This window comes from Barbatula barbatula (assembly GCF_947034865.1).
Source record: "Barbatula barbatula genome assembly, chromosome: 16".
Classification (NCBI taxonomy): domain Eukaryota; kingdom Metazoa; phylum Chordata; class Actinopteri; order Cypriniformes; family Nemacheilidae; genus Barbatula; species Barbatula barbatula.
The window spans coordinates 6103226-6121354 of NC_136779.1; the positions used below are offsets into that span (position 1 = coordinate 6103226).

The 18129-nt window shown below is 40.4% G+C and overlaps 2 protein-coding genes across 2 annotated transcripts in view; both read right to left on the reverse strand.

Annotated features, from left to right (window-relative positions):
* Positions 1 to 261: 261 nt before the first annotated feature.
* On the reverse strand, positions 262 to 1870 carry nog3 (noggin 3). The gene has a single exon (XM_079476989.1). It carries the CDS (start codon positions 1440 to 1442, stop codon positions 768 to 770), a length of 675 nt encoding a protein of 224 aa, XP_079333115.1. The 5' UTR covers positions 1443 to 1870; the 3' UTR covers positions 262 to 767.
* A 2001-nt stretch (positions 1871 to 3871) lies between these two features.
* Positions 3872 to 18129, reverse strand: part of ankfn1a (ankyrin repeat and fibronectin type III domain containing 1a) — a 31976-nt gene continuing 17718 nt past the window's right edge. Inside the window, exons 12-17 of the mRNA XM_079477153.1 lie at positions 16936 to 17102; positions 14425 to 14566; positions 11031 to 11199; positions 10227 to 10393; positions 7826 to 8039; positions 3872 to 7164 (exon numbers count right to left, since the gene is read on the reverse strand). Of these exons, the coding sequence (XP_079333279.1) occupies positions 6422 to 7164; positions 7826 to 8039; positions 10227 to 10393; positions 11031 to 11199; positions 14425 to 14566; positions 16936 to 17102 (1602 nt within the window). The 3' untranslated portion in view covers positions 3872 to 6421. The remainder of the gene's footprint in view (positions 7165 to 7825; positions 8040 to 10226; positions 10394 to 11030; positions 11200 to 14424; positions 14567 to 16935; positions 17103 to 18129) is intronic.

Here is an 18129-nt window from a genome sequence, read left to right on the forward strand (position 1 = left end):
ACTTCATAAGTCAAATTAAAATAATATCACCTAAATTAATATCACATCAGGACTTTATAAATAGCCACCGGGGAATTTTATAGCGTATGCAGTTGGTGTGAGGTATCAGAAATACAAGTGTATGTTGATTAACTGTGTGAAAGAAGCAAAAACAGTTCATGGCATTTTCAGTGGTTTTATTTTAAATGCATTTGGACTACATGTTGAACATAAAGAATAAATAGACGTTTCTTTATTTAATTTACATGAGCAGTTATTTTCCATTCCCCTTATATTTACAGCACACCGAGACTGTAATCTATATTCTCCAGTCTGAGGTGTATAAAGATAAAGTTTTTTTTCCGAATAATGGAAAAAGCTTGGAATTCCTTCAATAGCACTCTGATTTTCCGCAATGCGAAATGTTCTTTGACATAAATATGTATAAAGTTACATTAGAAGAACATGATGCTTAGCAATAACAGTACACAGTAGTAATTATCGTAGGCAAATACTGACCTTTTTTTCTTTACAAATGAATCGAGTACCACTTTACATTACTGTGTCCATGTCAGGCATGTTCCTGTAATTATTACTATAGTAAAAACAAATAACCATATATGATGACAAGCAGCTCCACAAATTAATTACATAAGTCCATACTTAACTTATGTAATTGAAACAGTAACATGAACACCAATGTAAAGTGTAATCTAAAATGGCACAACATATACATAAATACATTCCCACATTAGACAGTGCATGTGAAAATGAGCCTGTAGCTTATTTCAGTTCGGGCAGGAGCATTTGCACTCTGAAATAATGGGGTACTGAATTGCTATCCAAGCGCATTTGAGTCCACCCTTTCTCTGCTGGCACCTCCATCTCAAAACTGTAAAATGGGTAGATTTGGCAGGTTTGCAAACCATCCCTTCTGGAAACGAACAAGACCTTTTACTGTAGCAGCTGCCCACCTTAACATAGCGGGGCCAGAATCTGCTCCCCAAGTCCTGCCATGTATGCACCACCGGACAGAAGGAATAGTTCCACAGCCAAAGCTGAAGCCTTCTTTTGAGTTTCTTACCGGGCTTGTGTTTTTTACCATGCTGGATCTCGAACTCCATGGCTTTGATGTCTTTGGGCATGGTGCCGGTGGGACGCAGCCTCGTCAGTTCCGATTCGTTCATATCGTCGAGTCCTGCGTATTTGTCCTCGGGTGGAGTTATAGACATAAAGTTCTGGTCGAAGTGACTGCCCATGATGATTCTGAGTTCGGTTTCGTTCAGATCTTTCTCTTTAGGGTCCAATATGGGGTCCGGGTCCTCCTTGAGCTCCACTATGGGGAGACTGTCACTGGGAATGGGACGGAGGAGGTAGAAATGTTGGCACATCCCTTCTTCTATCCTAAATCCGAGGGAGAAAATGAGTACATAGACTGACAGAAAATATGGCACGTTATCCATCTTTCAGTTGTGGATCTCAGATTTAAAATTAATCCTTGCGCTTGACTGTTCGATTGAGTTTTTGGCGAGACGCGTGCGCGCAAACTCCGGTGCGCGCAGAGAGTGCGGTGATCTCTCCACGAATGATCTCCCTAAAAAAATGTTTGTTCAATTCAAACCGTTGCACAAATGCATAATCAGAAAAATGCAGACAGAAATCCGAAAACGGTGTGTCGAGCTACTTTATGGTCATGACGCGCGTCTTTTGGACTCCTGGTTCTGCTTTTACGCACGGCTTTCCATCTGCAAAAGGGCTCATGACAGCATCAGACGTGCAGCCGGACCCGCTCTCCGCCTTGCGCTCTCGGGCCTGTGTACACACTCGGTTCCTCGCATCTGAATCGGGAGTCCTGACGTCTTAGGATCTGCATGGTGACTGGTGATGGGCGCCGAACTGTGAATCACCTGGCTCTTCTGATTTATCCTCAAGGGTCGCGGCAGAACCCAAAGGCCCATTCTCAATTGTGGGTCTTTTGCCAGAGCTCCACGACACCTCCTTCTATTAAGGGAGGGGGTGGGATGAGCTGTGAGGGGTGTGGGGGTGGGTGGGCTATAAGGGGGAGAGTGCTGTCTATCGTCGTTGATCGCCCTCTGCCGGTGCGCGCACACTTGCATGGCAGTTAGAAACGATTCTCTGTAACGGTGGGTTATTTCAATTCAATCCAGAAAGACCACGAAACGTCCCGTTTCAGAAAGTGACAATTGAATCACTACTGCAGTTAAAATCTGTTAAATGTTCCTGCTGATGTTAAGAAACGAATTATATTGAATTATGGGGAGAAATGTGGATATATTGTCACACTTGGAACAGATATAGACTATTGCATTGCTTTTCATAAAATGCAAAACAACCAGGAAACACAAAACCAATCATAAAAAACATAAATATATAAAACCATTCATTTGATGAATAAATTGTATAAAATCACAATAATACGTGTGAAAACCTTCCCCAAACTGACATTTATGAAAAATGACCCTCGTATTTTAAACAGTTACCTAACAAAAGTAGGCTATGATGATATAAATGTTTCGCTTGAACATTTAGATGCATATGTGCATTTAAAATAACGTTTAAACATTTTTTGTCTTTTTTATTAGAAATATTACTGAAACAAACAGAAAATGCGCCACTGTGCAGTTGAACCAGGCTGTGCCAACGTCTAACTTGCATGTTTTGATGTCCAAGGTGCACTCAGACACCCCAGAAGAAAAAAGAAAAAGTTTCAAGTTCCACATCTCCTATGATATTCCTGTGCTCCTCTTTAACGTTTAAATGGACCTTAGAGCAATTTTCTGGATTGCTCTCGTGAACGTCCGGCGCCAGTAGAATGCGAGGTCTTATTTAAAAGAAAGGAAGTGGTCTGAAATGATGTTTTTGAGATAAGCTTCGTCTGTAGTGACGAAGGAATCGCTGGTCCTTAAAAGTGGCCCATCCGCAGGATAGAATTACAGAACGCAGGACCAAACAAAGACATTTCTGAGAGCCAAATAAAGAGGTATGCTGTGTATTTCAAGGTCCTACGAACATGAAACTGATTAATGCATTTGTGATGAACGGTGGCCATTGTCTAAGTGTCACTCACACTGAGGGCCTTGACCTGTGTGGCCGAGTTGATGTATTTCTGTATTCCTCCGTAAATGACGCATTCCAGCATGCAATTTGTACCAATGACTGTGTTTTACTGTGTTACAGTGGTTACCATGGAAGTGTCTGGTAATAGGAGGTTGGGACACATCGCGTTGGATTAAAGGCCATATTCATACTGGCTTTTGTCAATTTTCGCTGAGAATCGGGAACATTGCGTCATTCCGAATTTAATCAACAGATCATATCGTTGACAGCATCCCCGGCCAAGGTTCGGGGTTATTTCCAACGTATACACACTGTTCTCATGGTGAGACTCACGTGGCCTTTGATTTTTGTAGAAATATCTGCGCAAGAGCAGTCGCGCATCCGTGACCATTAATGCACCTCTCACTCTGAAGTTCACTTAATCTTAATGATGGATCAAAAGCCCTCCCAGCCCGAGGTCCAAATATTCCCGATTCTTTCATGAGCCAGCTAGATAAAAATGTCATTTGTTTTTGTTTAGTTCCCTGTGAAGACCTTTGATGCTCTAACAAGTGGGCAATTTGAACGCTCGATTTGAAAGTTACGGGTTCACTGTTGCTATCACGCGCTCGGTTCGAGTTTTACGAACATGCAGAGAAAAGCATTTGTTTTTCGTGCATCACACTTCTTGTTTAACACCACGTTTTGTGTCACTTTACTATATCAACTAAAATGATAAAAATGGCACTTCAGAAATGAAAATTTCAAAAACATCTAATTGAGATAACGCAAATGGGCAATACATTGAAACGACCATTAAAAGCACAAAAGCATATCATATTTACAGAGTTTTTATTCTTTTATGACTCAAAACACACCTGCCACAGCGTCATTTTCAAATTGCATCACAAAAAGCAAACAAGTTACAAAACAACAAAACGTATATGACATGGGGCCAACCGTCCAAAATACAATACTGAAATATATTATTTCGATCAATAAATGCATAATGCAAAAATATACAGATATGATGCTTCTCGATTGTTTTGGCTTGCAATGTGCACAGTATAAAGGTATCAAGACAAATATAATCATAATTTAACAATAATGCCAGTTGCAAAAGGTTTAATCGCTTATCTGGCATACATAAAGTGTCGTATTATGCTTCATCACAGGGGGTTGTGATAAATGCATAAAGAACTGGGCCCAAACGCAAAGCAGTGCATTTTACCCACAGGATTTTGAGCACCAGCTGACGTCACTGTACATTTAACCAGGAAGAAAACATGTATATAGTCCTTCAGTGGAAAACGTGCAGGTGCGGCATATTTTTAGAAATCTACGAACATTTTGTGCAAATATTGGTTTACAAAGAAAAGAAAAGACTACAAACATCAACAAATTGTTGAAACAGCAACAGACACTTCACAATGTTGCTTGCGTAGCTGCCCTTTTCATTTGAAAGGATAAGGTTTTGCCTAGCCTAATATCTGTGTACATATGGATTACTGTGAATAAATACATTCACACTGATTTGTTTTCGGGAGAAGAAATAATTGCAAAATGACTGTTTTTAATTAATTGTGTGACAAAATATGTATTACCTTAATGACAAGAATTGTGACTATTAACTTTGTAAAATGAATAATCTACTCCCAAATCATCCAAATGCCATTCCTATGTTTTTTACAGTGGCACAAATGTGCAAAAAAAAGCAAATAAGGCTGCTTCTTTATTTTCAAAAGGTCAAACGTGGTCCAATTCAAACAATCCAGCAATTAAACTACCTCATTCTAGTAAAAGGTGTGGGATGCACATTCAAATGAAATGTTCAGTCTTCACACCAACCTGTAAAACAAGTGTTTTTCATTTCCATTATATAAGTGGGTTACCCATTATAAATAAGAACAGAAAAAAAAATCATTACAATTAATCTTCAACTGTGGACAATCGCACGGCACAAACAGCAATCAAAAGGTAAACAATGCACAGCTCTATAAAACGATTTCTGATTGCTGTATAGTTTGGAAACAATTGTCACACCCTCTTTCCCTGAAACTAACGTTTGAAGGGCTCTCATGTGTGAAACATAATGCAGTCTTTCACACACCTGTCGATTCTGAACACTGATAAACACTCCAATACAAACATGCAATGTGACGGGATTGCGTTTATACTTCAATAATACAGTAAACCATTTAAAGTGAGTAAAACTAAATCAAACACCTGTCATACAACTACAAACTGAAATTCAACTGCCAAGTTACCTCACTCCACCATTCACCTAAAAACACCAGAAAAGAGTGCAACCGCATTGTTCTGGAAGTAAAATCCCATTTATTTTCTGCATAGCAAAATTAAATTTATGTGACAATATTTAGCAATGCAATACCGCAATCGATAACTTTTGATTCTCTATCGTCACCATTCTTTATGTTTGAAATATAAAATAGCAAGTTCTGACATTTCCATTGTCTATGTCCTTTTTCAATAACAGATTTTAGTTTTTTAACCAATAAAATTTAAGTTTCGGAACAAAAGATGCATTCAATCTAAAAGCAACCGACACACCCACAAATCTACGTCGGTGGTCCTGTCAGTACAATTGCTTTGGAACCTGATGTTCCAAATATGATAAAAGGCGTTACAGTACTTTTGTCACACGCTTGCAGTATTCGACCAATCACTACACACTGGTTAACTAGCCAATCATAGCATTCCTCTCATTTCAGATCGATGAGCTTTGTAAAAAATCTGCACGTTTCAGAGAGGCAAGGCAAAGAGGAGATACAAACATGCACGGTAAGTGGAAAATACAATGTTTTTGACCCAAAAAGCGTGTATACCAATTGCATTACATCTATAACTAACAAGCGACAATATTCATTTTAGCCGTGTCTTATGACCCCTTTAAGCAAATGTTCGGTTAAAATTAAACCATGAATAGAATCATTCTGCTTTTTGGCTTCAAATTCAATTCGGAATAGTTATGCATCTCTGGGCTGACAGATCTGGTTCAAAGCTTCTTTTTTAGAAATCACTATGGTGAAAATGAACGAAGAAACTAGACTTCCAAAACCAAGCGGGCGGTCACTAATGCACTCTACCGTCTGAGGAAATTTCAAGTTCTGAGGAAAAGCAGTGCTTTAATTCAGGTTGCATTGATAATAAACATTTTAACAGTCAGAGCCATGGTTTATGAGTTCCACAAAGTTGACCTGCAACTTCACATCCTCCTCAACGCTCTACAATGAGGACGCAAGAATTGATTAGGCTAAGTGTTCGCTCACTACAACTGTGAGTTGTATTGTGTTGTATAGTGCTGGAGGCGAGGGGTAGTTTTGGAGGCAATACAGGTGGTGAGATGAACGCACATCAAACCCTTCTAAAGAGCGCTGCTTAGGATCTCTGACACTTGTTCGTTCGTAAGCTCGTCCGAGTCAAAGTCCTGAGCTTCCGCGGCGGTGCCGTGTCCCTCTCCCGGCTCCCCTGCGGTAGCCCCTCTCGTCACCTTCTCCTCCCAGTCTCTGCTAGGCGAAGTCTCACTGCACGACTCCACAAAGATCCTTCGGACGTTGGGTTTGCTCTCCCTGTACGTCGCCCTGTACTCGTCCAGACTGTAGGAGGTAGTGGGAGTGTGCGGCAGGGGTGACTCCAGCGGTAGCTCCATATCGCTCTGTCTGGTGTAGATGCCTTCAGAGAGCGATGGAGTGCGGCTCTCGCTTTGCACGCGTAGCCAGCGATGCGGCCCACTGAAGTAACTCCTCTGAGGATGGCTCTTGGAGAGCAGCTTGCGTTTCGTCGGGGGGTCGGCCAGGAATTTGCAGCGAGACGGTTTGTCCCCGGACTTTACGGAATACGAGGACAGCGACAGGTCCTCCATGTCCTTGGCGCAGGAATCGGTCTCCAGGATGGACTCGGAGCACGCGCTGTATTTGAGATCATGCATCTGAAGCACATCTGGAGCACTGCCGCTGAGAACATGTGCAGATTGATGAGAGAGATCCTGGGCTGAGGAATACACCAGGTCCAGATCACGGGGGCTCAAGGCGTCACTGGAGTCATAGTCGCTGTCCGTGGGGAGAAAGACATCCGAGCAGCCCTCCTCATCAGAGCCTGGCTGGGATTCTACAACAGACATGGCTTAAAAAAATAAGCTCATCATTTTGTTATAATTTAAACATTGTAAGTAGATAATTTTGCCACGGAGGAGCCATGCTGAAAACTAAAAAAAGGCTAAATAAGGACACCTTTGATCTCATATCACTTATGTTGTTAGAAACTTATATTGTTTAAACCTGTATTTTTCTTTATCACACAAAAGGACAATCTTGGACATGCAGCCCTTTCTATGGAACAGAACAATTTTTTTTTAGAAACGTCTAAGTGGTTTTGTGTCCATACAATGGGAGTCAATGGTAGCCAACAACATTGTTCAAATTATCTTCTTTTGTGTTCTATCGAAGAAAGCAATTCATACAGGTCTGGAATGACATGGGGTTGAGTAAATTATAGAAGACTGTTAAATTTTGGGTGAACTGTCCCTTTAACTATTACTGTAATACAGTGCTTATTGCTATATTAGCAAATAGTTTGATCTAATGCTGTATTTTAATTACCAAAATGTATTGATTTGTTTTTTTGTGTTTTTCTTTATGATTCGAAAACAACAAGCTCTAAACATGGACAAAAATATAAAAAAGAAACCACTGAGACGCACATGTGCAGTAACCAGCACACAATTTTATCCCTAGATAAATCATAGCTATTGAAAAACCTTTGCATTTACCAATTGTGCCCTTTCTTCTCATCATTTCTGGTGACGGGGAGGGGGTGGGCACGTAGTCTGTGTTAGAGGATGTGGAGTCGTTCTTCTGGACAAGTGGCTCCACGCTGACATCCACCAGCCAGGTGATAGGCACCCAACCGAGAGACTGTTTATAGCGGGCGTACTGCAGGGCATTTGTGATCCACCGGACGTCGCGCCACATCTCGTCCAATTGCTTTGAATACACAAACAAACAAAATGGTGATAGAAAGAGTTATTCCATCAGCAATGCTGCAAATAAGTTGTTTTGAATGCAATGCATGAATTTTCATTGTTGATACGGAATATATAGGAATCACAGCCTTTTTCTCACACAGACAATCCATCCGTTTCAGACGCAAAGCTTTTCAAAACCATTAAAACACATGACACAAAGCTTCAAAGGATGCCAGAGAAATGTGCCGCGAAATCCGAAGGGACGCGACCGCGACTAATATTGTAATTTATTTCATGTCATCTCTCTCCGTCAGCCCGTCACATCAGAGCCGATTCGTACATGTTGCTTCCATTTAGCATGCAGAATAAAACTATAATGTGTTTTCAATCAGAACAGTTAAGTTCCATGCAGTGAATCTTCACAACTACTGCTTTCATATTTTCCATCCCTGAGACCTACTATAGCAATTGTATTTACAAGGAGCCCATTTCAAATTGGAAGGAAAAAGGCAGAACAAAAATGAAGTGGGGTAGACAAAAAAAAGTGCAATCCGAGCTCTTTCAAGCAAATGCCATGTGAGATCCGGCCTATGGGAATGAGTTCTGACACTGCAGGATGACTCCTTTGGAAAATATGCTGGGCTTCGAACGACAAAGAGGGGACTCCAGTATGACAGGGGCAATAATACGAGTCTCTTTAGGTTGCGAAATAGACCATCTAATAAGTGTTTGGCTGATGTTGCTGGCTGGGGTATATTGCAACAAATTAGGGGAAAATAAGCAGAAATAGAGAGCGTGGCTTATATCAGCCCCAGGGGCGAATTCGCTGAACAATCGAGACGTTTTGCACAAAACCAGCATCTTCAGCATTGGAATTCAGAGAATATTTACACTTGCAGTCACTTTCAGAGCAAACATCACCAAAAACTAATTTCTATGCATATAAGAGTCAAGACAGAGTTGAAAAATAAATTGTGCTTTTAATCGATCATGATGTGCCAAGAATGGTAAACAATGGTTCAGATTATGTGAGTAATACAAGATCCAACAGTAGCTGAGTTCACTATTTCGAAGGATTGTTGTATTTAACCTAAAATAAATAAATCAAAGGATACAGGTGTCGCATAATGACCCCCGCCGCACGGGTTCGAAAAGCATGTTTTGCGGTCCGTCAGTTAGCTCTCTGACAGGACCTCACACGAGAGCAGAACCCCAAGTCCTTTCCAGCGACGTGCCAGTGTGACAGACGCTTTCTCGTTCGCCGCCTCCTGGAACATTATGGTTTTCGAGCTAATTGATGCCACATTGCTCAGCCGTGCACAGTGGCGCAGTCACACTCATCGATCGGTATTATTTTTTCCCCTGGCCGCTCTCAGGGTGCTGTGTAATCTGTGGTCAGCGCGCCTCTTTTTTCCAGGGCCTCTTGGACCTGACATCACACAAACACTTGGTTTTGTGGTCAATCTCAATTAATAGTCCAGACCGGCGCACTTAACACACGCCTCTCTTTCAAGTCAAATTGTGAGAGTCTGCTAAGCTGTTATTGAAATTTCAACACAAGAAAAACAACTTGTTTTACAGTTTATAAGTCTAGTAGTTATGCTTTATGACATCAATAAACTATCCTAATTGGATTATTAGTTTAAATTGTTTTTGTAGTTTGATGTTTCCAACACTCCCAAGCGGTTTGGATTACACGTGCCATTCTAGAGATCGAAACACGCTGACGTATCGCTGAAATAACCGAGATGACGTGAGCGCTGCTAATAAAGGGGAATGAAGCGGTAAGGCTTTATTTCAAAACCCCCGGGAAAAGGCCCTTTTAATCTTTTTAATCTCAAAACAGTCAATGTTAGCAACTAACATCGCCAAAGCGCTTTCCTAAACATTGTTTGTCGCTATGTACTGCCAAATTGTCCTAATCCATGAGGTCATTGTGCGCGATGACTAAGGTTTGCTAAGGTTGTGATTCTGTGAAATTATCGCATTTATTTTGATAGAAGACCTGATTAATAGGTAAAATAAGAGCATTTTGGGTAAAAGGGGATAAAGCATCCTTCACAAAGGGCCAAAACTAAAAATACTACAAAATTCATGTAATGCAATAAAATATTTTCCATATTAAGGAAGGAATAAGTTTGTTATGAAGCACGTTGGTGGTGTCCTTTCTAGACAAAACATATGAATCAAACTCAAAACCTCATACCTGAATGTAGTCCAATATGTGCTGGTGCCTCTGTTTGGCTGTGGACACCTCTGAGTCTGTGATGGCTTCTCTAAAGGCCTGCTGGGTAATCAGAGCATCCAGGTCCAGCACAGACGACAGACGACAGTAAAGGCTGATGAATTTTTCCTTATATGAACAAAAGTGAACTGTAGGGAGATAGAACGAAAAGATGAATGCTATAGTTAGTAATTGACACCGTCTCATAAGGGCAATGCTGGTGTGATGTTATTGGACTTCTCAAATTAACTTGACTGGGTGGCGTGCCGTGCGAAATTGAGACCCTAGGAAGGTTATCATTAATGTCCCGAAAACCCTGACAAATCTTTTTAAAAGACATGCCTATAATGGAAATCTGTGGGTGGTTTACAAGTGTATGGTGTTTGGGCAGAAACTACCTCACGGTATAACGTTTAAAAGTAGCTTGAAACAGCAGCTGAATAAGCTACAGAGCAGCACGAAAACAAAACCCTGTTTTTTCAAAGAAAGCGATCGGTCATTCTTTAAAGCAAATTTTATTGGATTGCAATATTGATTACTTGTTTAACCTTTCCTTATTTTACGCAGACTGGGCAGAACGGCGGGTGGTGGGGGCTGTTTGGCTAGCCGCAGTGCGCACCGCCACCCCGCTGATGTCTGTATGTATGTGTGTCTGCCTGATTTACTAGAGGTCCTGAGGGAGTGTGACTGGGGGCAGTGGCGGGAGAGGGAGGGGGAAGGAATCTGTGGATTTTTATAAGGCCAACTGAGCTAATATTGTAGGGCTTGAAACAGAAGCCAGTGTACCGAGCTCAAACATTTGAAGAGGGAGGTTGAGGAACCCCGAGTGTGGCGTGTAGGGGTTGGTCTGTCCCGGGGCAGAGCAGACGTCGTCTGAGGCAGGCAGCAGCAGAAGAAAGGACACATTGTGACCCAGCTCCAGCACCTCGTGTGTGTAGAGACGGAAGTGCTTAGCCTGTGGAGGACACACACACACACACACAAGCAGACTTTAATCCATGTGGGGGTCAGAGGGTAACAATGTAATGCCATCATTAAGTAGTGAGCAGAAATCCCAAAACCCGTAATGCACACAAAAACAACGCTGAAATAAAATTACTCTGACAAATATTTACCATGATAACCAGTTTTTGTGTGAAATAAATGTATTCTCACCTCCGCAAAGCACTACAGCATATTCATATAAGCTCTCTCTCTGAATCTCTCTCTCTCTGTCTATCTATTTATCCCTCCAACCAACCAACCAACCATCCATTCTTCCATCCATCCTCTCACTCGCTCTCTCTCTCTCTCTCTCTCTCTCTCTCTCTCTCTCTCTCTATCTATTTATCCCTCCAACCAACCAACCAACCAACCAACCCATCCATCCATCCATCCATATCCACTATACATTCATCCATCTCTCTCTCTATCTACATCTGTTACATATCTACAATCTCTGTGGTTGATAAAACAATCATCTTTTTGTGACTCTCATCTATTTCTTAATGCTGTAGTTTCCTGAGTTCTCCAAGGTTTAAAGAACCTTTGCCTTTAAGACTTGCACACCGGGACGATAATCGCACGCACCAAATGAACGTGCAAATTCACTCCCTGACATAGATGGTGCTTATTGAAAACCAGAAATTCCCCGAAACACAAGGTGGCGCTGCGCAACTTTAGGCTTCTGACACTCGTTTGTCACACAGAAAAAAAATTCCTCTTCGTCAATGTGCGCTTGGCAAGACTGTTTTGAGTTTGAGCGCCACTAATTTGAACAAAAGTGCCAATCTCATTGGTTGGCCAGTTTTTAACCTGGCACGTCAAACTAAAAAAATAAGCCCAAGGCAAGTTTTTTTTTAATTACGCTTTTATGTGTCGGTGTGCACACTCACATTGGCGCCCTTTGTTTAGTCACGAGGCGTCAAACGTTGACGATAAACGCAAGCGATTATCGTCCCGGTGTGGAAAAGCCTTTAGTATATATGTAACTAAAAGACCTCAAACTGTGCATGACTACCAGATTTACTATATTACAGTTTTTCTCAGTCGCTTTGGTACATTTGTCAGATCAGAATTGAAATTCTCAAAACTACCTGTTCAATCCTCACATCATTGTGTCACTTGTGCACATCAAAAAAGCAGTTTCTCATTTCTTTGAACAAGTTGCGAATGCTTCTGTACATCCATGCAAATGATTATGTACTATTCTCTGGAGTTTCCTACATTATCGAACGTTATTTCATGTTGATCAAAATGTATTATAATGGGTCTCTGTTGAATAGTCTCACCCCCCACAACATTAAGGCATTAGTTCATCGCATAAGTCTTTACATGCAAAATGGTTGAACAAGTTGTCATAATATGTGAAGCATATTTCTATACATTTCCATTAGACTTTTTTCCTAAATCTGTCCTAAATTGGTAAATTGCTTCCAGGCGAATATTGACTTTCTCTAACGAAGGTGCATCTCATGAACCATCACATGGTAAGTACTGTATATTTATATAGCCGGAGCACAACACACTGTTACAATGTCTGACAATGGAAGGACAAGGAATTGGACCGGGTCAACCGCGTGAGAGTGAGGCTGCGTGGCGGATGAGTTGGGAGGCAAAACAGAGGAAGAAGAGGCAGAGGAGGCCGAGGACATATCTGCGTTCCTGATGAGTTAAGAGCCACACTTGTAGACCACGTTTTCAATCATCACAATGGCCGATGCTGGTCGAAGGGTGCAGCCAAATGTTGGGAGAACAACTGTGTCCTCAATCATTCAGACTTTTCGTCGACAGAACCGGTATGTAATGTAACAATAGGCACTGTACTGTAATACTGTATACTTTCTGTAATGCTTCATACAATATTACAGTATTCCACTTGCATGTTACAATATACAGTTAGTATACTTTAAGTAAACTGTGACTTTTATCATACTTAATTTTGTGTTTTGCATTACTATATTTTTTCCACATAGGACTGCAAGACAACTTCACAGGGGTGGCAGAGGGCCACTTTTCACACCTGAACAGGAGGTTGCATTTTGCACCATGGTTGTTGAAAACAATGCCATAAGACTAAGGGAGATAAAGAGTGCCATTACAGAGGACAACAACATCTTTGAAAACATCCAAACAGTCAGCATCTCAACCATTGACAGGGTGCTGAAAAGACGCCAAATGAATATGAAGCAGCTGTACACTGTTCCATTCGAAAGAAATTAAAAAAACTCATTTAGTGTCTTCTGGATATAGCGTATAATGGAACTGGAAGCAAGTGAACCACCGAACAGCTTCATCTACATGGATAAGGCTGGCTTCAACCTAATGGAACGCAGAAGGCATGGTCGAAATATGATCGGCTCCAGATCTAGTTGATGTGCCAGTCCAACGGGGCGGGAACATAACCATAGGTGCTGCTATCTCTGAGAATGGTGTGCTAACGCATATTTCCGCTATTGGGCCATACAATACAGACACAATATCACCTTTTAAGACACTCTCTACAGGGATCTCATCCCTGAACAAGAGAGGGGTCAGATTGGAGATGACCTGCCAAAGTAGGTGATAGTTTGTTCAAACATCATCAGCCAATGGTTTGGCTCACAACAGGATGCTGATGGAGTTCCTCTCAACTTCAGCCATAGTTTACATCAGAATCCCTCCAATGTACACTCATATATTGACAACATGACTAAGCAATTTGACACAAGGACTTGTCATTCTGATGGCATTGACATGTTCATTGACACATTTATTTTTAAGAGATGAACTAAGGATTTTGAGCAAGAGACTGGCTTTTGCAGGTAATCCATGATGTTTTGCTATCTATACAACTTTTTTGAGAAATGCACTTACTGTTTTGCAAATTTAAAGGATTGTTCGAGAAATGTACCAAAGCAAATGAGAAACCGTAAATACTGCTGTATCTATGGTTGAAACTATACCACATTTTTGTAAGCGTATTGGCAAATGCAGTGTACTGTAGACAGCTTAAGACTTCTCAACTGTTTATATTCCCATTTTTCTGTTCAAACAGCAATCCTTCTAAAGTTTCTCTCAGAGACAACGTTGTATAATATCGTTGGGAAACACTGAGCTCTTTTGATGGATTGCACATCTCTTGATGTGTATACACTGGCTCTGTTTGTTCTCGTTCCATTGTTCTGTAGTGAAGTGTATAGTGTCCTGTAGCCAGCAGTACCTGGTGGAGAGGTAGATTGATCTGGTGCAGCAGACTCTTCATAGCCATCTGGAACTCAGAGTAAAGGAGGCAGTCTGTAGTCTGCTCTGTGCCTTCCTGCTCCACAGGGCCAGACAGAGACTGCAGCCATTCCCACTCATCCCTGAGAGAGAAGAGACAGTATTCAGTCGAATACACACACACACACACACACACACACACTTCTATATCACTGTTTCCAGAGGTGCACTCGACTTGACTGGCGTTCCAATTGGTTCCAAAGGCTTGCGGAATGGCACAGCCATTAGGTCAGCGAACCCCAATATAAAAATCAATTCATCGCCCAGTTTTTATACAGTCTCACTTTATTTAGAATTCGAATGAATTTCTTTTGCAGTACTCAAAAAGAGGTGTTAGGCAGAATATAAGGGCTTCGGTCGCCATTCACTTTCAATGTAAGGAAAAAGATGCAGTGAAACTAAATGGTGACTGAGACTATCAGTGTCTAACACTCTACTTTCTTTCACTAAGCTTTCTTTAAATGTCTCTGACTGTGTGAAGGTATAAGGCATCAGCTCACAGAACTCACAGTTCATGATGGAGCAAACAGGAGCTTAATGGTCTTAGTCTCAAGGACGGCCTCAAGGCTTCTGTCTGGAGGGCTGGTTAATGGGGGGAAAAGAGAGAATTTCTTTGCTCCAGAGGTTTTCCTCGAGCCGTGAGTGGGCATCATCCTGTGTGAGCCTCCCACTGACTCCCACAGTCCAGCCCCATAGTAAATTTAGTTTTACTACCACACAGAGTAGCAGGATAATACACTCCCTGTCTCTACCTAGCTACCAAGGTCAACATCGTGACCCGAGATGAAAATAAATAAATAGCTCCTTTACCGAACAAAAACAAATAGCAGTTTTGTTTTGACTGTTAAAAAATGGTGGTGTCAAGAAACTATGTAAGCCTGTGGTGAGGGGGAGCCCGTCATTGAGTTCAGGCATATTTCAATCTTCTCAGGCAAAATTGCTTCGGCTGCATTTAATAATTTCACCAATCAGAAATATTCACTTTTTTTGTGCTATAGGTTTTAAACTGGATGTCCATTGTGAATGACTTTAATGAAAAGTGAAGATCTTATTTTAACTTGGTACTTTTTAGGGGGTGTAACCAGGGTGCCGCGCAACTATACATTTTCTGAGGGGTATGCTGGATCAGTTTTGACGTATGACATGATATGTACAACACAAATCAACAAAAGGTCTTTGTTTTTTCTTACTTATTTTAAAACGAATGCTTTGAAGGAGTTTGTGGTTCCTTAATATTTAATGAAAACACATCAATAAAATAGTAGCCTATGTTAAACATACTTTTCCTGAAACTATATAAGAAAACTTTTACCGAAATACTAAAAAAGATGGATGTCGTAAACAAATAAATACAATTATTTTCCCCTTCTTTGGAAACACAACATAATTTAAGTAAAACAAAGACAAACTCACTTACATTGAACGAAGAATTTATTATTTTGTTTATTAACAAACGTTATTTTGTGCTCTTGTCTCTGTCATCCTGTCAATGTCAAACAACCTTCTCAGACTCTCCCGAATGTAATTATAAAGCCCATTCACAGATCATTCAGATATGGAGAGGTGAACTGATATTAACGTTAATATATCATATATAATGATATGAACTTCCTGTCAGCCAACATAAAATAACAAATATTTACAGAGATGAAATACCAATATTTATTTTTCTTGTCAATTAACTTGATTTTCATTTTCTTGTTCTGTTTTGCGCATCTTGACGTTTCTTTGCTCGATCAATTTGGTCATGTGACCGTCACAGAGTGAGCAGTTGACATAATGACTTGATTAAATAAAATATAATTGTTGAACTTGTTTAAAATGCTAGACAAAAATTGTACTTACTATGCGATTGTATAAAACGTTTATTATATGATTACGTTTGATTAAAAATAATATTCAAATAATATTTTGGGACAATTGCGCCTCCCCTGCACCACATATACTGCACACCCCATTTTTGTGCCACTGGGTGTAACAAGATATCGTGGCACAATATATAATAAAATGTATGACATAAAAATGTATGATAAGTGATACAAAGCTAGGCCATTCAGTTTAATCGTATTAGTTGACAACTGTGTTGACCTGCGTCAACTTAAAGGTTTTTTCATGTTGTGCTTTTACTTAATGAAATTTAGGTTTACAAATCCTTTCTTAATTATGTTAAAATACGGTTACATTTTTCTGTGAAAGACCAATTCCGGTTTTATTAATTTACTTACAGAAGGTTTAATTAAACGTTGGATTATAATGGAAAATGTACAATAGAAACAAATAATACTGTATATTGAAAATTCTGCTTATTAACAAATCTGTTATTTTAATTAATTTTTTTTCTCAAAATATTATAATATAACCTTCCATGAACCAAGTACTCACAAGATTTAACAAGTGGAAAAAAAAGCATACAAACTAATATTTTAATATACGTAAAAAACCTGAAGCTGACCTTGACACATTCCAGTTGTCTCGTATCTTGGTGTGGCAGAGCATGTTTGGCATTCGTTGAGGAACCAAAACCTTGATCTGATCCACAGAGCTGCTGAGCTTCAGGTAACCCAGATAAAGACCAGACGACAGCCGATGCTGACTGCGTCTCTGATAGGCCAGAATGTCCTATAATCAAAACAACAATAAACACTCAATTTAAATTTAGTGTTGATGAAAACGTGAGTATCCCTTGCCTTTGCAAAACCTCGCCAACAATGTGTTGCTATGTGGTTGTTAGAGACACCTGGGTGGTTGCTAGGGAGTTGCTTAACAGTTCCTTTGGTGTAAATGATGGGTGCTTACTAGACAAATTAAAGGAGTTTCTGTGATATTTTGTCACCTAGGTATGGCTCAGGTGATCTTGTCTACGTAATGCACGTTCCAACAGTTTTATCATTCACGTAGACAGAGTTGCTTAGAAACAAAATGGGATAATTTAACGTGTCATATTTTTTATGATCTATATAGCAATGGTCATTACATGCCTTAGCGGCCACCGCTAATGAATGCCCCCATAAAATGATGAAAAACTGATCTTGCCGAGGTCTTTGGGATAATTGAGCTGTTGTTACTCAGAGGCGTATTAAGACCTCTACATGGACCTTGTGCGTGCCACAAAGTGGGGGTACAGGGATATATATATATATATAACCTACCTATGTATAGTTTGCATGTATGTATTCACATTTTAAGCACATCATGTGTATATTCTCCTTAAAGACTCCTAAACGATCACATACTGTAAGTAGCCTACACCACGTACTATTAGCATACATTATCGGCACTATACCAACTTATTTCTGTGGCATGCCATGTATATACCTTTATTAATCAGTGTTAATCCCCGCTTTTTTAGTCGCCGTTACAATAATGCGCTCTGCACCGTTCCCGCTTCTGTCTGTTTGAAGCTTAAAGTGTACACGAAAGACGACTCGCCTCACAACACTCACTTGTGATTGGTCAAATGTTTGTCCACTCAAATCTATATAACAAAGCAGTAACATGGGCGAGAATGTTGGCAGAGGTGTGTCGAAGAAGGCGGGGGACAGAACCATTTTTAAGTCTTAAAAAACAAATGCTTATGTACATTTATAAAAATAAATTGTGTAATGCTGATTTATTTGGTGCCCCTGGGCACTCGCCCAATCGCCCA